The 26,501-nt window shown below is 36.3% G+C and overlaps 1 protein-coding gene across 2 annotated transcripts in view; it reads left to right on the top strand.

Moving 5' to 3' along the window:
* The window catches only part of fliI (FLII actin remodeling protein), a 437,463-nt gene that overhangs the window by 303,470 nt on the left and 107,492 nt on the right, over positions 1-26,501 (top strand). For both annotated transcript variants that reach the window (XM_090398141.1, XM_090398140.1), the window contains exons 24-25: positions 6,181-6,277; positions 19,797-19,980. In XM_090398141.1, coding sequence (XP_090254267.1) covers positions 6,181-6,277; positions 19,797-19,980 — 281 coding nt within the window. The remainder of the gene's footprint in view (positions 1-6,180; positions 6,278-19,796; positions 19,981-26,501) is intronic.

The raw sequence follows: 26,501 nt of genomic DNA, 5'->3' as shown, positions 1-26,501 counted from the left end.
CAAAGATGGATGCAACGAATGGCAAAAGCTGTTGAAAAAAGATAAATATTAGTAGTAAGGAAAGATATTGTGTTTATTTTGTGACAGTATTGATTTTTAAGTTTACACTATTCAAATTGACTTTTTTTTTATATAATTGTGTGATATTTTCTTAGGATTTTATTGTCTCCATACGTATCAATTATATTCAGCATGGAGGCCGCCACTACACTTAGCCTTCCCCATTTAAAAACTACATTATTCATAACTTGGTTGATGTAGCTTGCTGTGCATGCCATATGTACACATCCCATTATGTTTAAAGAGGTGGCAGGTGTGAGTCAGAAATGTGTATGTATTCATGAAATGTAGGCAGTGGGATGCGCTGGGAAACACGAGCGTCTTGATCTTGGAATTTAGTAGTGGTGGAGATAGTGCTTTGGAAATGGCAGATTTTGCCAGTAGTGTGTTGGAGAATGGAGAGAATGTTAAAGGACTAAATCTATATGTAGGTCTTTAACATTCTCTCCATTCTCCAGGTTAATGGATGGAGATGGTTTGTCTGATAGCCATGATTGTGTTTGTGAATATCAATTGAAAGCAGGATGTGTAGAAAGAGAAATAAAACTCCTGAGAACGGAGTTGAAGGAATGAATACTGGATTGAGGAGGGTGAATGAAGATCTTGGGAGGATAAAGAGATTGGCTAGTGTGAGAGGAACAAGAGTAGGGTTAAGATAACAACATGTGAGAGCAAGGGAGGGAGGGAGAGAGAGAGGAAAGTGAGAGAAGAAAGACAGTTGGAGAGAGGAAATTGCAGAAAGACATGAGTCTTTCTGCAATTTCCAAAAGCAAGGAATAGAGAGGTGAGGGAGAGTGGGAGAGAAAGGAGAAAGAAATTGGAAGCCGTAAGAGTCAGTAATGTCAGAGAGAGAGAGAAGAATGAATAAATCTGTTCGGAGTGTCATATATGCAGATTCGATGATTTGGGGTGCATAAGAGTAGAGCATCAGAGGAGTGCTTTAATATTGGAACTATACAGTGTGTGTGACAATGGCAGTGAAGAGCAGGTCAAAGTGTGGAGGAGATGATAGTAATGGTTGGAACAAATGACCTGAGAGAAAGTTTAAATTATACAGCATGACATTTGAGGTTGATGTTCTCATGAATCTCATGCTCTTTATTCTCCTAGAATTTATATAGAGAAAGACCAGTGTATTGCCAGTATTCTTATAGTCATTATTACTCCCCTCATACTTCACCTGGCTTGGCTCTGTAATATAGTGTACACCCTCTCATTTCTCAAGCCACTATCCACACATCCCTGCAGCATTCAACCTGTGCAATTCTAGTTTCCCTGTCCCGACACACTCATTTGTCCAGAAAACAACAGTCTCTTCAAATACTGGCAATACACTGGTCTTTCTCTATATAAATTCTAGGAGAATAAAGAGCATGAGATTGTGGCATTGATTGACTCAGTCTCTCCAGCAGTTGTTGGTATCAGTGAAACTTGGTTAACTGAAGAGGATGTTCTAACAGGAATAGAAAAAGAAGGGCATAGCATATTTTAACAGAATAGGTAAGGTAAATGTGGTGGTGGAGTGTTACTCATGATAGGAGATGATATGTGCACTCTCAGGGCAGTATAGTAATGGTTGAGAATCTCAGTGGAAATAACACTAATGGCTTTGAGAGTATATGGTGTAAGATAGATGTTTATAAGACAAGATATTTGGCAGAATGTTACTACAGACAAGGAAATATAGATGGTGATGAGCAAGAAATGTTTAGGCAAATTACTTTTGGCAAGTGCAAAGTGAGCGATCATTATGGGGTACTTCATTTATATCCCTATAGCTGTAGTCCCCCCATAATGATAGCTCCATGGGTAGCACCACATGCTGCCTAAGACAGTTGTCTTAGGCAGCATGTGGTGAAGGATTGAGAGTTTTGGATTTGGTCATAGCATCAGAGGATTGAGAGGGGGACCATGCAGTCCTGACTTGGAGGATGAATAGGCATGTGGAGGTATCAAAACAGAAAGAAGTTATCAAAGACTTAGAAACCAGCTTGCAGCAATACAGTGGATAAAATAATTTAAAGCAAGGGGTGGGGTGGAGGGTCATTAACGTATGGTAGATTCTTAAAAGTGTTAACAGCAATGACAGATTGTATACCTCCAGTGAAGAAGATAAAGCAATTTGAAGTCAAATGGATGACAAAAGGGGAATTGGATAAGAAAAAGAGATTTATGGAAAGCATATAAAGAGAGGGGTGGAGAGCAGTTACATGAGAAATATAAAGTTCAGGCTAGAAAAGTGGCTAGTGCCTAGTAAGGAGAGAAAAATCAGAATATAATAACAGACTGGCACTCTAATCCAAGGAAAATCTCAAGTAGTTTTTTTGCTGTGTGGTGAGCATGAAGAAAAATGATAGTAGACGGAATCAGGCAACTGTGTCATTTGCTTTGAGCAAATGACATTATTATTATTATTATTATTATTATTATTATTACAGGCAACTCCAGGGAGTCCTTAGACTCATCGAAGGAGGCACTAAACATCATGTCCACACAACTATTTGACATTCTCACCTTGCCTTGAACTCACTCACTGTGACAGCACCCACAACAGACTCTAGCAGCTTATTCCACTCATTCACCACTCTAAAAGTAAAGAACCCAGCTCTAACACCCTTGCTAACCACACTCTTGCCCAGCTTCCATAGATGTCCCCTAGTTCTCCCACCACCAGTCCTGATCTCAAAAATATCCTCTGAATTAATCCTATAGAAACCCCTTAGCAATTTGGATGTCTCAATCATATCTCCCCTTCTCTGCCTATCAACCAATTTTTGCAACCCACAAATCTTCAACTTGTTCTCATAAGGTTCATTCCATAGACCTGCTATCATCTTGGTCGCTCGCCTCTGGATCCTCTCCACCTCCTCCCCATCAAGAAGAAACCTGGGTGACCAAATCTGGGCACAGTAGTCGAGATGAGTTCTTATCAAGGCTCGATACAGAGGAACAATAACTTGCTTGTCTCTGCTCGTCAAAGTATTTTTCAACAACCAAGTGAGTTGATGAACTGATTTAGCCATTTTTGCAATAGTTGAGCTGTTTAATGATCTCTTTATTAGAGCATCCATCCTGGTACTACAGACTTTATTCCTAGAAGGATAATGAGTGGTGAAGTGTTAGAAGTGAATGAAGAGGATATATTCCAAATAATACTGAATATGTTATAAGTTCATAAAGCAGAAGGACTAGATGGAATTTCACCATTTGTTTTAAGGAAATGTGCTATGGAATTGACTGAGCCATTACCTTTGCTGTTTAATGAAAATTTTGCAATAGGTCAGGTTCCTGAAGAGAAAGTGGAAGGAGGGTAAGATAGTACCACTGTATAAGGGTGATGTAGAATAGAGGTATCAAACTATAGGCATGTTGGTATTTCTTCTGTGGTTAAGATTTTAGAGAAATTGGTGGGAACTTGTATACAGAATTGGGCAGATGAATGTAATATTATTTATGCAGGCCAGCATGGACTCGTTAAAGGCCACTCTTGTTTTAGTAATCTGGTTACCTTTTACAAGAGTAATAAGAGCAGTGAATGAGGGTAAGGCATACACTGTTATTTATTTATTTGGATTTTTCCAAGGCATTTGACAGGGTGCCACATGACAAGTTCATTTTTAAGTTGCATCATATGGGTTATCAGGTTAGTGGATTGGATTAGTGATTAGTTCTCTGAAAGATATCAGAGAGTTGTCTATGGAGGAGCAGTATCAGGGAGTAGGATGGTTATAAGTGTAGTTCTACAGGGTTCAGTCCTAGGACCATTGCTGTTCCATCTTTATGTCAATAATATTGCCACAGGGAGATGTTAATTTTTTTGCCTATGATGTGAAGCTTGGGAGGGTTATTAATAATAGTGTTGATGTTTTGGCTCTTCAAGAGGATTTGAATAAGCTGGAAAGCTGAAGCTGGGCAAATGAATTGGGATGTCAGGTTAATACAACTAAATGTAAGGGTTTAAAATTTGGGATTCACAGATGGGATGTTTCATACTCACTTGAAGTTCATTTTTAAGTTGCATCATATGGGTTATCAGGTTAGTGGATTGGATTAGTGATTAGTTCTCTGAAAGATATCAGAGAGTTGTATGGTGGAGTTGTACTATAAGAAATAGAGAAAGCAAAGGGATCTTGGGGTGATTGTGAATAGAGATTTGAAGTTCCAAGGACATATTGCAAAGGTCATGAAGACATCTCAGAGAATTGCAGCATTGTTGAGGAGAACATTGATCACAAGTGATAAAAGTATGCTGATCCCATTGTATAAAGCTTTGATCAGACTTCATCTGGATTTCTGTGCTTGGATCTGGTCACCAGAATTTGGAGTGAATGAAGTAACCTTGGAGAGGATGCAGAGATGGATAACAAAAATGATATCAGGACTGTACAACGATGATTATGAGGATAAACTAAGGGCATGCGGACTGCAGAGTTTGGTGGATATGATTGAGACAGTTAAGCTGGTGAAGGGATATTATCGTATTAACACTGAGGAGATTTTTCATTTGGTAAAATGAAGGAAAGGACAAGAACCATCCCTGGAAGTTGCAAAAGAGGCGAGGGTAAAAAGCTCACCTTTCCAGTTTTTTGCATGGACAGTGGTAGGAGCATGGAGTGCATTGCCCAAGAGGGTGATGAACATGCAGACTGTGGGTGAGTTTAAGGAGTGGTATGATAGACTTTGTGTTGACTAGTGTTGACTTCCCACGATGAGTCTTTTAATTCCATGGAGTTCAGGAAAATAATAATAAAATAAAACTAGTGAGGTCTAAGGTGAATGAGACCTTGGGTAAGGATGAAGAGCTGAATTATATAGTATGTAATGGCCTGTGAAGGTTGGTTTACAACATACAGAAGGTAGTAAGTTCACCAGAAGGAGAGTGAGAAAGCAAAATGTCCAAAAAAGCCAGTTTACCCCTTTTCTTTTTTTTTTCAATTTCCATTTCATGCTGGAAATTACATTGATGATACATTCGCAATCGGGCCTCATCTTAGAATGAGGCCCGATTGCGAATGTATCATCAATGTAATGCACTCAGAAGGATGTGTGGGATTGCATTGAAGAGAATAAGATATCCTCTAAGTGTTCCAGGTAGAAATTGCTAATGCAGCAGAGAGTGCACTGCCTACCAGAGTTCCTTCTATTTGTTTGAAGAGTTTATTTTTGTACCTGAAGTAGCTGGAGTGAATTGTGACGCCAAACAGTTTAACTATGTTAGACTTGTGATATTAGTCTGAAGAGAAACATCCAGAGGAACATTAGTGAATAATGATTCCACATCCATACTGAATATCATATCAGTAGCTTGAAGTGGATGAATATTAATTATTGCTATGTATTTTTGCAGAAATTAAATAATATAAAAAGCAATTTGTAACTTGCATTTGTATTTCCAAATTAGCATTTGGGACCAAATGATGTATTAGAAGACGTTTATGCTAAACTGATGAAAAGCAGAGCTGCATACTATCCTCCCTACTGTGATTTATAATCTATGTGGAACATATGAGCCTCTGTAGCTCAGTCAGTCCAAACAAAGCCCTTTGGTTGGAAAGACCTGGGTTCAATTCCCATCTATGATGTGGGGAACCTTTATCTGGTCTCTTTTGACTAAAGGTGAGATAACCAGTCTCATACAGAGGTAGAGGGTTTTTCTCCTGGAAACTCAGGTTTTTTGTCTCTCAGAACAGTCATCCCGGTTTTGTGAACACACACACACAGATCTACAGTCAAAAATACATACTTAGAAGTCCCTGATTTGAGGGCACAATCTCAACCGATCCTAAGAGATGGATGAGAAAAATTGGGGGGAATCCCACACAACAACAATATGTGGAATGTATTATTAAGAACAATAATATCAAACCTTATGTCAGATAAGGAATAGTAAACAGCAAAATCAAGTTGATGTATGAGATAATTTTTTTATTTTTTATCATCATGTACATTTTTGAACCAGAAACGAGGATCATTTGGTCATGTCCATATCTTCTCATTTTCTTCTTTTTTTTTTAATTGATTAAAAGGCATAACTCATTAAATTAAAATGAAAGCTTTTGTTTCTTGATTTTGGGATATGTTTTCTCATTTCTCTGTCTGAAGAGTTGTTTCATTCCATAGGCTCAGCTAATGGAAGAGTGGAATGAAGATTTAGATTCCATGGAAGCATTTGTACTAGAAGGCAAAAAATTTGTGAGATTACCTGAAGATGAGTTAGGTAAATAAGCCTATACAGATAAGTTTCGTACATAATCAGAATATGTAATTTTGTATTATCTTTAAAAAAATTTATATAATTGTGTTTAAATACATAATCTACTGAACTTGATAAATTTAGTTTAATCCTTTATCCAAGTGTGAGCAAACAAAGTTTGCGCCTGAAAGTATCTTCAGGACTGAGGTAAGGTGGTACACACCAGGGCAACTCGTTGCAAAGGTGGAGCAAGCTACCAATACTCCTGTCTCAGTATCTCCTATAATGCAAAACACATCTCCTTGCAGATATGTCTAATGTTATGCATTAAGGGAAGGGCCACTACCCAGACTAGTTTCGACCTTTATTGAGGTCTCTTCAGTGGGAGCCAGGTCCAAGCTGAGATACCAGGCAGAAGCATTCGCAGGTCATCTCTACCTATAGAAGTTGCCAAATGGTGTGCCACCCATTTTTAATAAATTACTCTGGATTTAGAGAAAGATGTTGAAAGTTTATTTTTCACTTGGTTAGAATATAATAAATTTAGTTTAATCCTTTATCCAAGTGTGAGCAAACAAAGTTTGCGCCTGAAAGTATCTTCAGGACTGAGGTAAGGTGGTACACACCAGGGCAACTCGTTGCAAGGGTGGAGCAAGCTACCAATACTCCTGTCTCAGTATCTCCTATAATGCAAAACACATCTCCTTGCGGATATGTCTAATGTTATGCATTAAGGGAAGGGCCACAGGTAGTGGCCCTTCCCTTAATGCATGTGTTTTGCATTATAGGAGATACTGAGACAGGAGTATTGGTAGCTTGCTCCACCTTTCATCTCCTTTGAAACACATCTCCTTGCGGATATGTCTAATGTTATGCATTAAGGGAAGGGCCACAGGTAGTGGCCCTTCCCTTAATGCATGTGTTTTGCATTATAGGAGATACTGAGACAGGAGTATTGGTAGCTTGCTCCACCTTTGCAACGAGTTGCCCTGGTGTGTACCACCTTACCTCAGTCCTGAAGATACTTTCAGGCGCAAACTTTGTTTGCTCGCACTTGGATAAAGGATTAAACTAAATTTATTATATTCTAACCAAGTGAAAAATAAACTTTCAACATCTACTGAACTTGATTTTCTCTTACATCATCAACAAAATCATTAAAAGTATATCATTGTTATTTCCTGGTATGTACTCTGAAAAGGTGTACAGGATATTGGGATAGTCCATTAATTATAATTAAGAATTAACTACTGGTTTTTATTAAAAATATTTTTTGAAATTGGTCTGCTATTTGTATTCTACAGATTTAGCCAGTTATTCCCATATGGAGGTAGCATGATTTTTCCCTCCCAGAAACTCGGGTTTTTTGTCCCTTTGTTTTATAAAAAAAAACTATTTCTTCTTTCATTCTGATTAAATGCCCATACTGCTTTAGATTAACTCTTCTTATATAATCTTGTCAAGATCCTTTCTGAACTTCTTTTTTTAACACAGTTCTTCTATAGATGCCATTTATTCTCTCCTTAATTTTCCTCATAACTTTCATATCCCTAGTCTTCAATTTCTGATAATTTTATTGCTAATTCACTGTCAGACACATGAGTTAAAATTGGTTCGAACCTACCTTGTATACTGTTACTTTGGTGTTCCGACTGTTTTTTTCTCTCTCTCTCTCTCTCTTTTCCATATAAGATTTATTCAAGAAGTATACTGATTTTACATATTCTGTTATCTATTTCTACTTTTCCCTTGATAACAATTCCACTCATGAAAGATTGAAAACAACTATAATATGCCCACTCACATTAGTATCATGAGTAGGATAAGAGTTAGATGGTTGAAAACCCTGCTATAGTGATCAAACATAGTACTTCTTCCAGCCATTTCAGGTTCCCACCACCTGAAACATTCACAAAGAACATGCCACAATGAAATTCAACTCGCAGCTTACTTGTAGGCTAGAAAGCAGAGATGATATCCATTAATCCAACCCTGTCAACTAACTAATTTCTAATTTGGCCTTATTACAAAGTTATTTTATTTGTTCTGTAAGTTTACTGAGAATGCAATTGAAATTTTCTGTTTTCATGCCTCTTTTTATTACAGGTATTCATATCGGATTTGTTACAGGTGGAATTTACTTTACTTAGAGTCTTGAAAAATAGACAAACTGGCCAAAAGAATATGCAATTGACAGCTGTAACACATTATGCAGATAGGATTAACTTCCCTGTGAGAGCATTAAGTAGGTTTCAAAGAAGCCTAGTTACTTGGCCATGACAAATATTGGGCTTAGCATGCAAGGAGAAAAGAAAATGTGTCTTAAAGCAGTGTGAATTCGTTGGTGTTCTTATGGTGTTCTTTGTAACTGATCTCCAATTTCCTCTCTGGTTTTTCACTATATGCCATGGTAATGGTTTTCCTTCTTAAGATTTCCCCACCAGAACTGGATTGCACCAGGGTCCTGCTTCTGTACCTTAATGAACACCTTCCCAACCTCGACTCCTATTCATAGTTTTGCTGATGACAGTGTCTCCTTTTCTCTTTTTCATTTGACAAACTTCATGCTGCTCAAATGATCTGAGTTTCAAGATCTTACATAACCAACATCTTAAATAGCATTCACTTAATGGTCAGAGTTAAATAACTGGCAAGAAACCACAGCATAACTTAGAAAGAATGGGGAGAAATAACCAGGGCTTATGACCTGATGTCCGGTCCCCACCTTCTTGTGATATATACTCACAAATTAGTTATCCCGGAAACTGAATAATCACAGATTGGCTGGCAGTTTTGGACTTAGCCTACCAAACTGTATTTTGTATTGACTAATACCAAAAACAAAACTGATTTTACAGCATGATAAAATGTCATCTAGTTAAACAAAGTTCCCACTGTTTTTGTTGAAGAACCAGTGCAAACAGCAAAATTAATTGACAGAATTGAACATAGACATTAGTAACTTAAGAAGTATCAGTCGAAAAGAAGTGGAATGTTCAGAAGAATTATAGAAGCACTGGCACTGTAATGAGCGATATTAAAATGAAGAAGACTAAAACACATGAATACTGCTAAATTATTATTATTATTATTATGTGACACCTCCAAGGAGTCCAAAGACTCAGAGGCAGGGAGTTCTCTCTACAACTCTCCATCTCCGCCACTCAATCCACCAACTACAGTGAATCATATCATCTACTCCCACCATGACATATTTTCACAGACAATCACAAATATCCATGCCCACGCCAGGATTTGGACCCACAGCCTTTTGCTAGAGAGCAGATATGCTAACCACACGGTCAACCAGGCTGGCATAACCATAAGATGTTATATTCGTTCAATAGTGATTATGGAAAGGAAGGAATGGCTATAGCATTCAACACTAAGCATTAACCTCTTGAATTGCAAGAAATTTCAAGTGGTGTGTGGGCAAATTTCAGAATGGAGAATTAGAGTCAAATTCCCTATTCAGAGTCCAAGGACTTAATTATGCCTATGATGCAACTGAATATTCAAAAAGGAACAAAGAGAAGAATTTTTTCAGTCATTAGAGAAGGTGGCTGACAAAGAAGAAGGAAAAGCCGAGTCTTATTAGGAATTAAACAGAAGCATAAGAAATAAATACCAGCATAGAGAAATGTTTTGGGAAAACTTGAGGATGAGATGCAAAACTAATAATAGTAAGTGTCTGTTGGATTTATGTTTAAGAACATGGACTAATCACTATTAATACCATATTACAAAATAAATTCACATAATTCCTTATGTGCATAAATTCACATAAGGAAAAGACCAAAGAAATAAGAAAAGTCTCATGGTGGACTATTTTGATAGGGATATCACATTCATTCATGATACAAAAGAAAAGAGGTGAAATAGGTAGTGATCATCTTTAATTATCAGCAGGATAAAAGGAATGTCATGTTGAAAATAAATAAATATATATACAGTGGAACCTCGGTTGTCAAACTTAATTTGTTTCCAAAGGCTGTCGGAAACTGAGTTGTTCGAAAACCAAAACCATTTTCCCATAAGAATTAATGCAAAATGGATTAATCCATTCCCAAACCCCAGATGATTGATTATTTAAACCTTTCCAACAGTACTTCATGCATAAGATCGTATACAAACATAATGAAAATGCATAAAATCTTACATAAAAAAAAGAATAAACACAATAAATAGATAAAATATAGACAAAAATTGATCGCCTCTTTATTTTTGAGTATTGTACAGATCATTGATTTCGCCATAACCGAACTGCATAGCAAGATCCAAGACACAAAGGCAATTTTCATGTTTGGATATGATTTCTTTTTTCATCTCTATCGTGGTTCTAACAACTTTTCTTTTCGCTTTGCTGCTATCACTATTCTTCTGCGGCCCCATGGTGGCTTAATTAATAATAAAAATGTATGAAAAAAAAAACACAAAGAAAACTCACTGCAAATTCAAGCAGGTGCCTGCACTGAACGAAGGCTGCCGCGTAACTGATGCTTTCCTGCCTTACAGCCCAGTACGTTCTTGCTGTTTGCCTGTTCGGGAACCAAAATTCTGTTTGGAAACCGGGGCATTTTTTGTTCGGAAAATATGTTTGGGAACCGAATTGTTTGAGAACAGAGGCGCGTTCGACAACCGAGGTTCCACTGTATATATCATCAGTTTCCTGATATGTACCCCCAAAGGGTGTTCTGGTTACTATGACATCATTACCTGATTAAATTTACATTATTATTAATCTCCTATCAATAGTTTTCCTCCAAATTGGTCTATTACTTGTAAGCACTCTAATATTGTCATATCTAACATTTCGTTCTTCTAAGGCAGTTCTGACTGAATCCATCCATCTAGAACTTGGTCCAACCGAATATTCTCAGTGGCATCAAACACCTGTTTTGCTAGCCTTTCCTCACCCATTCTATTTAAGTTGCCAACCACCTTAAATTAGCTCTCCTTACATGTTCTTAAATACTAATAGTGTCAAGTTCCTTTCTAATATCTTCATTTTTAATATGTTTCTACCATTGATGCCATCAGTTCACTCCCTTAATTTTGCTCACAGCCCTCATACCAATGGTCTCTAGTTTTGGATCAAGTGCTTTATTTCTAACCCTACTCTCAGATGCATAACTTAAAAACGGTTTGAACACTTCTTGTATACTGCTGGTTTGGTGTTTTGGCTAATTTCTATCTTATTCCATATAATTCCGCCGGCCTGGATGGCCGAGTGGTTAGCATATCTGCTCTCCAGCCAAAAGGCTGCGGGTTCGAATCCCACCGTGGGCATGGATGTTTGTGATTGTCTGTGAATGTGAAAATACTAGTGGTGGTGGTGGTGGTCGGCGGTAGATGGCGTTGGTGTAGATGATGAAGGTAGTTACAGTTGGTGGAGTGGTGGAGACAGAGAGTTGTAGAGTAGGTGCCCTCCCTCGATGAGTCTTTGGACTCCCTGGAGGTGTTACATAATAATAATAATAATAAATTTATTAAGCTGGCTGCCCACTATACCAGCTTTGCTTATTCTGTTGTCTATTTCCAGATTTAACCTGCCAACTTCACTAAAAACTGTGCCTAAATAGCTGAAATATTTTACTTGTTCTATAGGATCTCCATTCAGAATGCAGCTGAAGTTTTTTTTTGTTCCTGCCTATTTTCATAGTTTGGCCTTTTTATTGCTGATTTTCATGCCAAATTTATTACAGCTGTTATTCTCAATTAGAGAATCCTGGAGACTTGCAGTAGATGTATTCACAGAAGTACAACATCATCTGCATAAAGCAAAGAACTAAGTTTGACATCTCCAATTGTAATATCAGTCCTAATGCCACTTTCTTTCATAATGCGATCCATATAAATGATGAATAACAGTGGAGATAATGTGCATCCTTGTCTTACTCCTGATTTTACATCAAACCATCTTCAATTTCCTTCCATATTTCCTTCAATTCTGACTGCTGACTGACAGCTTAAATATAGACTATGTATTGCTCTGTATAATGCTCCATTCATTCACCCCATACAATTGTAATATTTTGAAGAACTTTTCTCTGGGCACCTTGTTGCATGCCTTTTTCCAGATCTACAAAACTTACATACAGATCCTTGTCATATTCCCAAGATTTCTCAACTATTTATCTTAAAATGAAATCTGATCTTGACAACCTCTATTTGGCCTGAACCCAGCTTGTTCTTCTTCTGTCACATATATATATATATATATATTTTTTTTTTAATTAATTTTTTTTTTTACTTTCTAGTTCTCACAAACCATTGCTCCTACATGCAGAGTATGTAGGAGCAATGGTTTGCTCCTACATACTCTGGCTGGCTATCCAGAGGAAAACTTCTGAGTAGGTTTTATGAACTGAAAGAAGTAAAAAATTTTTTTCACTCAACTGAAACATGATTATTGCTCCAAATTATATCAAACATATGGATTCAGATTATGGCATACCTTGCAGATCTATTTTCAGTTTTAAATGAAGTAAATACATCCTTCCAAGGAACTAAAACTCATGTTTGAAGTAAATGATAAAATTAATTCTCTGATTTTAAAATCTGATTTATGGATTTCATACATATGAAAAAATTATGTGAACTGTTTTGAAAGCTAAGTGACTTCATGATATGAAATGATCTGAATCTTCATGAAATTATTCAAGAATACATAATAGAGCATTTGTTCAATCTGCAAAAGACTATTACAGAATATCTGTCAGCTCAAACAGAATCATACGATGATTAAAAACTCATTTATTCATTGTCAAAGTGAAAATTGATCAATGAAAGAGAGGGAACAATTAATTGATATATCTACAGATTCAACCTTTAAGTACCAGCAAGAAGAATTTCTTGATTTTTGGTTGCAAATTCACAGTGAATATCTGGAAGTGTCTGATCATACAAGACAGATCTTTATGCCTTTTGTCACAACTTATTTATGCAAAAAAAAAAAAAAAAGCTTTTTCCACATATGTGGCAACAAAACCAAATCTTTATGCCTTTTGTCACAACTTATTTATGCAAAAAAAAAAAAAAAAAGCTTTTTCCACATATGTGGCAACAAAACCAAAATGCGAGAATAAATCAGATGCAGAAACGGAAATGCACTAGTAACTGTCATCAAAAATCAAGTACATCCAAGTCATTAATCTGAAGTATCATTTTCATATAATTTGTTAATCAGGTTATAATAAAATTAATTTGTATATATTCAGTAACTAAATAATAATAAATAATAATTTAGTTACTAAGTAATAAATGTTCATTAATGTATTATTCATATCCTATCCTAATTTATGCTCACACATAGACCTACACATTTTACTGTAGGTATTCAGAACCGAAATCCTATGGAATTGGTTGGTTACTCCTTATTCCTGGAGATGTCCTATGTCTGTAGAAGCATGTGTTCATGGGACCGGTTTGCCTGTTCTAGGGGACAAAAAGCCCTGAGTTTCCGAGTGAAAAAACCCTACCTCCATATGAGACCAGCTAACTAGTGACCAGATAAAGTTCCTCATATCACTAACGGGAATCGAACCCAGATCTTTCCGACCAAAGGGCTTTGTCTATACTGACTGAGCTATGGAGGCTCCAATGTATTATTGCAACATTAAGTTAGCATTTTGTTCAAATCCTCAAAGTTTAACTTTTTTTTTTTTTTTTTGAAATGTCACCCATGATATTTCTAATTATCATTTCTGTCATAGTCTTAATTTTCCTTCCTTATCCCAAACAGATCCTAAGCTTTGTCTTCATAATTTCACTAACATCTAAAATGTCTCTGCAGGCTATTCTTAACAACAGACTTAATTGGTTATCTAGTGAATATGGTAAACTTATAGAATTATAGTTACTGTTTCACTTTTCAGTTACCTTTTAGGGATTGGAGTAATATTTTTATTTCTCTAGTCAACCTGGAAGTTCCCCCCAGAAGTTTTCATTAGTAATTGGTTTATTTCAAGCAAGGAAGTTAATAGTTTAACTAATTATCTTCCCTACTTGAATATATCCTGTCTGCCTCTGGAGCTTCTAATAAATTTCATACTTACAAATATTTTTTCAGGTTCTCTTTCCACTCAGCCAGCTTTCTTTGCCAAGTGAATAGTGTTTCTCCTTTCTAATGAATAGGTCTAGATTCATATGCTGCTGTGGCATGGATGTTTATGAAAGTCTTTTGGTAGAAGATGGAGCACTCTGCTTATTGGTAGCTTGAAATGGCTTGGAAAAAAGTATGGCCTCCAAAGTAGAATTCCCAGATTATCATAGCCCACCTATGTTACAAAATGTATAATAGATTTACAACTTTTCATGGGTGGGATGAACATTAAAAAAAATCTGTTAATAAAATGGCTTTAAATTCATTACCTATTTAATGTAGACTATTAGCCTCATTTACAACTGTCACTTTTTCCTTCAAGAAAATAAATGCAAAAAATTGATTTAGTGCATTGTCTTTCCTCTAAAAGGATCAACATGATTTACACTTTTCTTTTTTTCATGTTAAATATTAATATAATTCTTTATTTACTCCCTTAACCCTCCTAGCCAAATCTTTTTTATAATATACTTCATATGTTTAGCAGTTTTGCTGCAAACTTTTATAATTATCTTAGCTAAATGAATGTTTCTGCAGTTCTGCCAAGACACTGGCTCACTGTCTCTCTCCTTATATAGATGTTTTATTTCAGTTGTTATCAATTTTTTGCTCTTAGAGTAACACAGTTAACCCTTGCTATAACAAACACTGTTATTACAAAATGCACTCATTATAATAGACTCTTAAAAACTTCCTGACTGTAATTTGGTCTATATTTAAGTTGTCACTCAGTAGTTAGAATTTAAGAAGATACAGCACAATGATTTAATGTTAAATCAGGTGTAAGACAAGGTTGCATACTATACTATTGTATGAATAAGAGAGAAATTATTTAAAACACTAAACTTGACAAAACATTCAAACCAGGTTTCAGATAACTTATGTATCTGAAAGCTAAGGTTGGAAAAAACAATTGATCAAAAACTGGAGACCACAGATATGAGAATTTGAAAAAGAATAGGGAAGCGAACACTTGGTAACAATGGCAGAATCTTATTAGTAGTCACTTAAGCAGAATGGGAGAGGAAAGGTTAGCAAAACAGTTGTTTTGATGTCAGGAAGAAGATCCAGACCAAGATGTAGATAAATTCATGTATTTCAAACTACTTTAAAAGACTAAAATACAAAATATAACAGTACTGGTGTCATGACATATAACATACTAATTGGGAGGAAAATTGTTGATAGGAAGTTAGTAATGATAGAAACTTTTCCTGTATGTCACATGAGAGTACCTATTAGAAATTTGATAATGATGATAAAGATATTAGCAGCTAAAACCCCCATATACACTTTCCCTTATCATTAAAATTTAATCTACTCATTATCTCGATGGAATTAAATCTTTACAACTTGAAAGGAGGTATTTCGTGATGAGTATGTCATAGTTGTAGAAACTGAAGTATGTCAGAGTAGTACAGATCCTTGCAGAAAATCCTTCCTTAAATCCACATACTTAATCATATACTTAAATCCATCTCTCTGAAAGCATGCTATTTATTATTTTACCATTCTTGAAAGAAGGGATAACCTCTAGGAATTTGAAGGCAAGACACTCTCTCCAAATAGTGTTAGCAGCTGCTGAAAGAACCATAGAAACATGAACAGAGGAAGATGAAATAAATGAGAAGTTAATTTGATAAGTTTGGAATTGAACTGTGCATTGATATTGGCTAGCAGTCCTTGGTACATAATTAGAGGAAAGCAGAGGAATGAGTGATTTTTCTATAATTAGTTGCTTCTATCCTAGCTTCACCCTTGTATAATAGAATTATCATACCTCTTCTACTCATTAGGAATTGTACTCATGTTGAAACCCAAACCTAGTAAGAAGTTATTCAATTTGGGGTTTCATTTCCTAATGAGTACAAAAAGAGAATGATAATTCTATTATAGCGCTCCAGATTCTTTTACTTATTCCTCAGCACCATAATATTCCATCCACTACCACTGCTGTATTTCAATCTGACTCTTGCAATAGCTTTAATACCTCCAGCTCATCAACCTCAGCACCCACCTAGACAGCTAAGGACTCTTCTTGGGATGTGTGTTATTAGGTGATCACTTTTACTAAAGTGATCACCTAATAACTTGGCTATTTTTAAAGCATCTGACACTTTGCTATCTTCTAGATTCACTATTATTCTTCCATGCTTATTTTTTCTTCTACTTAACTACATGATGAAAAAAAATCTCTCAAATTACTTTGTCTGTAAAGCTAACTGCCTATTTATGGTTCAGTTTTTGTCTCGCACCATAGCTTTTCTTCCTAGGCTGCTTTTTTCACTTGGTTCCTAGACTTGCTTTTCCCGCAGGCTCCTTCTGAGCCTCATAATTACCTTTCTCAATATTGGATCAACAGCGTTTTCCTTTTATTATGCATCTTCTGCTTCAGAGGCTTGCTCATCCATTTAGCACCCTTGCAATTTATTCTCCTGACCCCAGGGATGCAGTAAGCTATAGCTCTCTGAGAAGGTATTGTGTGATAGTGTATGGGAAATATTGCACAAAATGTAGGGATGATTGAAGTGTAGTCATTTCTGGAACTCAATGAAGAGCTTATGAACAAGGTCTTAGAGTTTTGCATGAGTGAATGAAATATGTTTCATAGGGGGGGGGGGCCTTTGTAGCTCATTAGATATTGACTATACCCTTTGGTTGACAAGACCTGGGTTTATATCTCATCTAGGAGTGAAAACTTTTATCAGGGCTTTCCAGTTGAAGGTGAAATAGGCAGCTTATATGGATGTGGCAGGGTTTTCCCTTATGCAGTGCAGGCAACTCACCACAATTTACAGACAATACACTGGCCTCATGACTTTAGTTACTTCAGCTGTAAATCAAAACAAACAAGCTTTACATGTGTAGTGAATGTACCAATGTTAAATGAAGTCAAGGCAAGGTATGATAAGTATTATACACACACACACACACACACACACACACACACTGTTGAGTGGATGAACCTCCCATAATGAGTCTTTTTGACTAAATATAGACCTGAAATAATACTGATTGAATTTCTTATTGTATTTTAAGTATTACTGTAGATATCCAGAATATCTCAATAAAAATAATAAAAATAAAATAAAATAAATTAAGAGCCTATGTAGCTCAGTGGATGTGGCGTTTGCACACCATGGCGCTTGGCCACACAAAGGAAGACTTGGTTTCGAGTCTAGTCGGCGACTAGAGGAAATTTTTCTAAGCGTTTTTTCGACTGGTTCCCGAGTTAGTCGATCTCTGGCACGGGCAAGCAGGTTTTTCCTCCCGGAAACTCGGGTTTTTTTTCCTGTAAACTCAAGAAAATCGACCGTAGAACCCACATTATTTCAGACAGTAAATATATTGTGTTAGGGTTAGGGACCACGAGATGGCGGCACATTTCAGCCCTCTCTCTTCACTGCGTACTGCTTAATTAGTGATAGCCTTGGGCCATCTATCTTTGATTGGGTACCAGTGGAGATTGAACTGTTCATTCAGTCCCCAAAAGTTAGATAGGGCTAAATGGCATCGCCTACTCCTGTGTACGGGAATAAAAAGGCGTTAGCTGATTTTTTTTTTTTTTAAATAAATTAATTTTAAAAAATATATATATATATATATATATATATTATAAATAAATAAATACAATTACAATTAACTGCTAAAGTCCTCATGTATTAATATTCTTCTGGATAGTTCTGATTGTTATAAAATGATTTCTTTCAGTTGCTGTTGAATGTTCCGAACACTTCACCAGGTTATCTTCTTGTAGTGGGATTTTTCTAAGGCTAGTTTAGGTTGTTATACAGGTTGTAGATGGGTCCTCCACATTCTCGAAATCGTTAGGCCATCATTTTTGTTGAGATTTGGGTTGTGTTTGAGTATTTCACATGACTCTTTACATTTTCTCTCAAAAGAAATGCTCAAACACAACCCAGATCTCAACAAAAATGATGGCCTAACGATTTCAAGAATGTGGAGGACCCATCTACAACCTGTATAACAACCTAAACTAGCCTTAGAAAAATCCCATTACAAGAAGACAACCTGGTGAAGTGTTTGGAACATTCAACAGCAACTGAAAGAAATCATTTTATAGCAATCAGAACTATCCAGAAGAATATTAATACATGAGGACTTTAGCAGTTTATTGTAGTTGTATTTATTTATTTATAATATATATATATATATATATGTTGTTTTTTTTTAAATTAATTTATTTTATTTTTATTTTTATTTTTTTTATTTTATTTATTTATTTTTTTTTATCACTAGAGGTTAGGCTAGGAAAAAGGATTTATTAACTACGTAGATTTAGTTTACCGGTATACAGGGCATGAGCATGTAGCTTGGTTCCTTATACAGTTGTATTCTTCCAATGATGACCTCAATATAGGGGTCGAAACGTCAAGTTTTATTTTATTAGTAATTAATAAAATAATCTGTTCAACACGTGTGTTTTTGTGTCCCTAAATTTACAAATATGAGTGCTGATCACCGTGTAACCTTAAAAGAAAGAATCATATTAGATGAGTAGTACTGTATAATACCTTCAGCAATGTTGAATGGAATGTAAGGAAATGAAATTAAAAATAAAGACAGAATCACTTACTTAAACATAATTTACTAATTAACATGAAGATGGATATCATAATTTACTAATTCACCAATACTTTGAGTGACCTTTCAATTCAGGTCGTTTTTATGGTAAACCATATTAGGTGAGTAGTACCGTATAATACCTTCAACAATTCATTTAAAATATTTCTGATAGTCATAAGTCCAATGTAGAAAAACCAGAATATCTCATAAAAGTTGTGAAGTCTTATAACATAGACATAACTTAAATAGAAACAAGCGATCATGACCAGTGCCATAACTTGGAAGGTGCAACAGGTGCACACGCACAGGGTCTAGGATGAAGGGGGGGGGGCCTGAAATGGGATATCAAAAAAAATAATCAGTATTATATTTTCATTTTAAATTTTGCTGCTGTGGGGGCTGATTTCATAACTTTTTTTGTTAAAGTTAAAAATTTACTGATCTATATCTGTTGTATTTGTTTTTTTTTATTTTTTGTCCAAAAAAAGGGGGACCAAAAATAAAATCTTGCACTGGGCCCATGAAAAGCTACTGATCGTGACAATCATAAAAGAGTAAGATACTGGGATACACTACTTTTATTCAGATTGAATAGAACATGGACATGTTTTGCTGTTAGTTATATGGCTGCAGCATCAAGAAATATAACTAGAAAACAAATTTAAAAAATCTCAGAATAGTATTGTACACTCTTCAACAGTTATGCACACTACAGATATCTATTGGTAGTAGGTAAGACTTCTTGAATGTGCCTAGTTATCTGACATTACACTTTTTACCCAATATACTCATCTTGCATCCTTTATAATTTAAATGAATGCAGCAATTTAATGTTTGCTCATATTTATTTAGGACACTTCTATAGTGAAGACTGTTATGTGTTCCTCTGTCGCTATTGGGTTCCTTTAGAATTACCAGAAGGTGAAGAAGCAACAGAAGAAGAGGAGGAACAACATGAAGATGGATATCAATGTGTAGTCTACTTTTGGCAAGGAAGGGAAGCTGGCAATATGGGATGGCTTACATTTACCTTCAGGTCAGCAGCTCTTTTTATATGAAATCTGATTTAATCATTAATGATTTATTTATGTTTCAGTTATACTGTAATGAGTAGTCTATACAACATAATGCATTAGTAAATGTAGTTAGTTTCCTTACTGTGTGAAAAGCAGTACCATTTTTTTTTTTTTGTAAGAATTCAGTTGTTTAGGAAAGCCTTTGAGCAGTTGCATATCTTAATACTGCTAACTTATAAATGCTTGTTTCATGATGATTGTGAGGGAAACAAATAATGCAATTGGGAAGTAACAGTGATTAGTATTTAAAAAAATAGGATAAGCTTAATCCCCATGATTAGTTGAACTTATTCATTAATTTTCTGTTAGGAAAGAATTCCTCTCCACTTCAGTTTAATGATTATAGTATTAAGTTTTGAATTATCACATTAAAATAAGTTCATTTATTGTAAAATTAATTGTGTTTATATTAACATATTGGAGTTACCAAAAAACTGTACAAAAAAAATTTTTTAAAATAATAAAAATAATGAACCCATCAAAATATTAAAAAATAAAATCCAGTTTAAAAAATTAACGGGAAAAACCTCTTAGAACAAGTAAAAGATTTCAGGTATTAGGCACAATTTTTGTGAAGATAGAAAATTAGAATATGAAAATAGCCAGTATACTATGCAAAGCTACATGTGCTCAGGAGTCAGTTGAATAAATTTCTATGGAAAAAGAGAGAAATTAATCAAAACACTAAAGTGTCTGTACACAATACAAACCAGTTTTAAGGATTTTAAGAGTTATTTAGTTATGAAACAGTTGATTAAAGACTAGAGTCTACAGACTGAGAAAAATTAGGGAGTGAATAAATGGCATCATTTTCAGAGAATTGCATCAAATATTGAAGATATTAATGAAGAAACTTGACATTGTTGGCATTGGGGAATGTATGAGAAGAGCATTCTGTTCACTTAAACAGAATGGACAGGAAAGATTAGATAAACAGGGGATTGGTGCCAAGATCTAGGTGGATTGATGCAGTTTGAAGTGCCTTTATGACTAAATTATGAGATATGACCAATTTGATCTTGACAAATAACAAACTAATTTGAAGGAAAATTGTTGATAGGAAGTTATTAATAACATAAACTTATTATGTAGTATTATCATAGTATCCTGAACATCCCTTGAAGTTAAATATTAGGAAATTGATCATGATTAGGAAAGGTAAAAAAAATGTCTACATTCACTTTGTCAATATTAATAGTATAAATATTGGGTTGGCAAATGCAAGAATGCTAAACACTGTGTAAAACTAGCTAAACAAAAGTCATGGGAGGACTTTGGCAAGAATATAGAAAATAAATATCAAGAAGGTGGCAAAATATTCTGGAGGTTGTTGAAGAAGCTTAGGAATGGAGGAAAGAGTGCTGCAAAAGGAGTTAGAGATGATAAAGGTGACATGAAAACAGGAGAAAAAAGATATCCTTGAAATATGGAGTAATTACTTTGAAAAACTGCTAAATGAAACAAGCAGTGATGACAGCACAGTGGTAAAAAACACTGACCAGACACGCGGTCAGGAATACATATCCATACTTGAAGTAGAAAAAGCCATCAAAGGCTTAAAATGTAGAAAGGCAGCAGGAGTAGATGATATTCGACCAGAAATGCTGAAGTATGGTGGTATAAGAGTCTTACAGTGGCTGCACTGCATAGTTCAGAATGCCTGGACAGAGGGACGAATTCCCAATGATTGGAGTAGAGCTCTCATAGTACCTATATATATAAAAAGGGAAATAAAACTGAATGTGAGAATTACAGAGGTATTTCCCTACTAAGTGTTCCTGGCAAGATCTATGCAAGTGTACTTGAGAAACAATTGAGAAGAATTGTGGAAGAAAAGCTGGGTGAAGAACAAGCTGGATTCAGGCAAAATAGAGGCTGTCAGGATCAGATTTTCACTTTACGACAAATAGTCGAGAAAGCATGGGAATATAACAAAGATCTGTATTTAAGTTTTGTCGATTTGGAAAAGGCATATGACAAGGTGCCAAGAGAGAAGCTATTCAATACACTACAGTTATATGGTGTCAATGGGGCATTTTATCAAGCAATAGTTAGTCTGTATTTGAGTTGTAAGTCAGCAGTTAGAATTGAAGGAAGTACAGGAAGATAGTTTTCTGATAAATCTGGTGTGAGACTAGGATGTACATTATCCCCTCTGTTATTCATTATGTGATTTCCTTCATAATGTGATCTATATGGATCACATTATGAAGGAAAGTGGTATTAAACATGATATCAAAATTGGAGATGTTAATATCAGCTCTTTGCTTTATGCAGATGATGTTATTATTATTATTATTGTTATTATTATTGTTCTGGGCAACTCCAAGGAGTCGACAGACTCATCGTAGGAGGCCTTAACATCATGTCAAGAACAGCTATTCGACATTCACACAGTATCTATCATACCTTGCCTTGAACTCACTCACTGTGACAGCACCCACAACAGACTCTGGCAGCTTATTCCACTCATTCACCACTCTAAAAGTAAAGAACCCAGCTCTAACACCCTTGCTAACCACACTCTTGCCCAGCTTCCATAGATGTCCCCTAGTCCTCCCACCACCAGTCATGTTTTCAAAAATATCTTCTGGATCAATCTTATAGAAACCGTTCAGTAATTTGAATGTCTCAATCATATCACCCCTCCTTCGCCTATCATCCAATCTCTGCAACCCACAAATCTTCAACCTATTCTCATAAGGTTCATTTCACAGACCTATCATCTTGGTCACTCGTCTCTGGATCCTCTCCACTTCCTCCCCATCACGAAGAAACCCTGGTGCCCATAACTGGGCACAGTAGTCCAGATGTGGTGTTATCAAGGCTCGATACAGAGGAACAATAACTTGTTTGTCTCTGCATGTTAAAGTATTTTTCAGAAGCCAAGTGATTTGGTGAGCTATTTTAGTCACTTTTGCAATGTGCCCCTTAAACTTCAATTCCCTATCCACCAACACTCCCAAATCCCTGGCCTCATCAATCTCCTGGAGTACGGTTCCACCAATGCGATATACTGTTGTTATTCTTTTCACCCCAAAGTGCATAACCTTACACTTTGCCACATTAAATTTACATCAATTTTTCCTAGCCCAGTCCTCCAAACTATCCAAATCATCCTGTAAAATTTTGACATCCTGTGCACTCATAATTGCTCTACCCAACTTTGCATCATCAGCAAACAAGTGAACACTTCCTCTCAAATCCTTTCCTATATCATTGATGAACAAATTGAAAAGCAGTGGTCCAAGAACAGAGCCCTGTGGCACTCCACTAGTCACAAGCCGTCTTTTAGACTCCACTCCTGAATAAACCACTCTCTGGTATCTCTCCTTCAACCACCCTCCTATCCATCTCACCAACCCTATATCTATCCCCATCTGCTCCAGTTTACTGATTAGGGTTCTATGTGGTATCCTACCAAAGCCTTGGCAAGGTCCAGTAGTATTACTGTAAACCCATTACCCCTATGCAGTTCATCCGTCACTGTGTTATAAAATGTGAGCAAGTTACTGAGGCATGATATACCCTTCACAAAACCATGTTGTCCCCCCCATACAATATCCCATTTTCATCTATCCAATCCTGTATTCTTTTCTTGACTAATTTCTCTAAGACCTTGACAATGATTCCTGATATGCTAATCGGTCGGTAATTTACAACAGCAGTCTTGGAACCACCTTTATGCAGTGGAACTATTTTCCCCTCTTTCCACCCCCTCGGGACTAACCCAGACCCAAGACTCAAATTAAACAAAATGGTCAAGGGTACTGACAATTCTTTAGCTGCTTTTCGTACAACGCGAGCTGGTATACCATCCAATCCCACAGTATACCATCCAATCCTACTTCGTTCACCATAATACCCATATAATCTACTGGTACATTCGTTTCTGCAATGTTACCACCTGGATGATATATTCTTGCAAAGTGCTCACTCAGTAACTCAACCATATCAACTTGATTCAGTTACCTCCCTACCATCGGCATTCTTTAAAATTATTCTGCCATGTACATTTTTCCTTTTACTTGCTACATATCTAAAAAACTGTTTAGGATTCTCTTTAGCCTGCATGGCCAATGTTCTTTCGTAATCCTTTTTTGCTTTTCTTACCACACTCGTTACCCTTCTGGCCTGCGCTTTATACCGTTCGTGTGCCTGCCGGTCACCTTTCTCCTTAAATTCCCTCCATAGTTGTTTCTTTTTTTTGCAGCTCAAGCTTAATGGTGTTATTCATCCATTTAACCCCTACTTGATTTATTATTCGGACTCTAGGTATAGAGTCAGCCATTGCTTCATTCAAACACTTCTTAACTACCTCCCATGCACTGTCGACTTCTAGTCCTTGCAGTTGTACATGCCATGGCACTGAACCAATCAAACTCCTAAGCTTGTCATACTTTCCAGCCCAATAATTCCTCATGTACCCTGTCTTAATTGAAAATTCTACACCTTTAACCACCTCCCAAGTCAAGACCCTATGATCACTCTCACCGATTGGTGGGAGTTACTTCTAAATATATGTTATACTTCTAAATAAATCCGCTACAAGTCTGCAAGATTCTCTGACTAAATTGAATAACTGTTGTAACAGATATGGTATGAAGGTCAGCAATAAAAAGACAAAGACAATGATAACAGGCAGAATCATTGAAAATGTCAGCTGTGTTGTGAATGGAGAACCTGTGGAACAAGTTAAACATTTCAGCTACTTAGGCACGATTTTTACTGAAGATGGTAAATTCAATATAGAAATAGACAACAGAATCAGCAAAGCTGGTATGGTGGGAAGTCAATTGAATAAATTCATATGGAACAAGAGAGAAATTAGTCGGAATACTAAATTAACTGTATTCAAGACAGTGTTCAAACCAGTTTTAACTTGTGGATCCGAGAGCTGGGTCAGAAGTAAAACACTTGACCAAAGACTAGAGACCACAGATATGAGAGTCCTGAGAAAGATTAGAGGCGTGAACAGATAGCATCAATGGCAATATCATATTAAAAACGTGGATATTAGGAAAGAACTTGACATTGTCAGCATCCAGGAATGCGTAAGCAGAGCTAATGTCAGGTGGTATGGTCACTTAAATAGAATTGGAGAGGAAAGATTAGCAAAATAAGTGTTCTCTGCCAGGTTGCAGGAAAACGACCCAGAGGAAGACCAAGATATAGGTGGATTGATACGGCTAAGTGCCTTAGACGATAGAAATATAAGATCTGATAATGTTGGAATCTTGACTAGTAACAGACTGATTTGGAGGAAAATTGTAGATAGGAAGTTGGTAATGATGTAATTTTTTCATGTAGTATTATCATATCCTGTACACCCCTTGAGGGTACATTGTAGGAATTTGATGATGATGATATTGGGTTGGCAAATAAGTTTGTTCGGTTTATGCGTTAGTACAAGTTTATTCCGCTTTGCCTGTCACTATTGTTGCGCTACTGTACAACGCTATTGCGCAGTTGAAAGGCGACATTTCACATAACCTTTCAGTGAATTTTCGTTCGCCTACTTCAGTTGCGTGTGTGTAACATATTTTTAGAAATGGAAGGAAATAACTTACATTACCGGCATATTTTGCTTTTTTATTTCAAAAAAAGACAAACGAGCTGTGGAGGCCCATAAATAAATATGCAGCGTATATGGAGATGGTGCCTTAACAGAACACACATGCCAAAAGTGGTTCGCCAAATTCTATTCTGGAGATTTCGACGTCATTTATGTGCCTCGTTCCATTCTCCCGACCGAGGTTGATTCGAGAGTTGTGAAGGATATCCTCGACAAAAATCCATCACAAAAAGTGCAAGAGAGTGTTGAAAACCATTTGCACAAGTTGGGATATGTTTCAAAACTCAATGTTTGGCTGCCACATGAATTGACTGAGGCCAATATCACTGTTTGCATATCCATCTGTTATTTGCTGCGACATTGCCAAGAAAATGACCCATTTTTGAAGCAGATGATTACGGGAGATGAAAAATAGATTATATGATAACGTGGTACGTAAAAAGATCATGGGGGGGCACAAGAGGGAACTGCCGCAAACAACCTTAAAAGTGGGATTGCACCTAAAGAAGATCATGCTCTCTGTGTGGTGGGATTATAAAGGGGTTGTCCACTACGAGGTGTTGCTGTCAGGCAGAACGATTGATTCAACTGTCTATTGCTCACAGTTAACGTGACTGGCCCATGCAATTAGCACAAAACGTCTTGAATTGACAAATCAGAAAGGAGTTGTCTTTCACCACGACAACGCCAGACCCCACACATAGTTAACAACCCGGAGTAAATTGTTATGTCTTAGCTGGGATGTTTTGCCGCATCCTCCATATTCACCGGATCTGGCACCTTCCAATTACCACTTATTCCGATCGTTGCAGAATTCTCTGAACGGGAAAACCTTCGCTAATGAGGAGGCTGTCAAAAGACACCTGGATTAGTTTTTCGCCAGTAAACCTCAGGAGTTTTATGAAT

This window comes from Typopeltis vanoorti, chromosome 9 (assembly GCF_054136105.1).
Source record: "Typopeltis vanoorti isolate ZY-2024b chromosome 9, IOZ_Tvanoo_1.0, whole genome shotgun sequence".
In the NCBI taxonomy this organism is placed as follows: Eukaryota; Metazoa; Arthropoda; class Arachnida; order Uropygi; family Thelyphonidae; genus Typopeltis; species Typopeltis vanoorti.
Note: the sequence above shows the minus strand (reverse complement) of the source record. Positions and strands in the feature narration are given on the sequence as shown.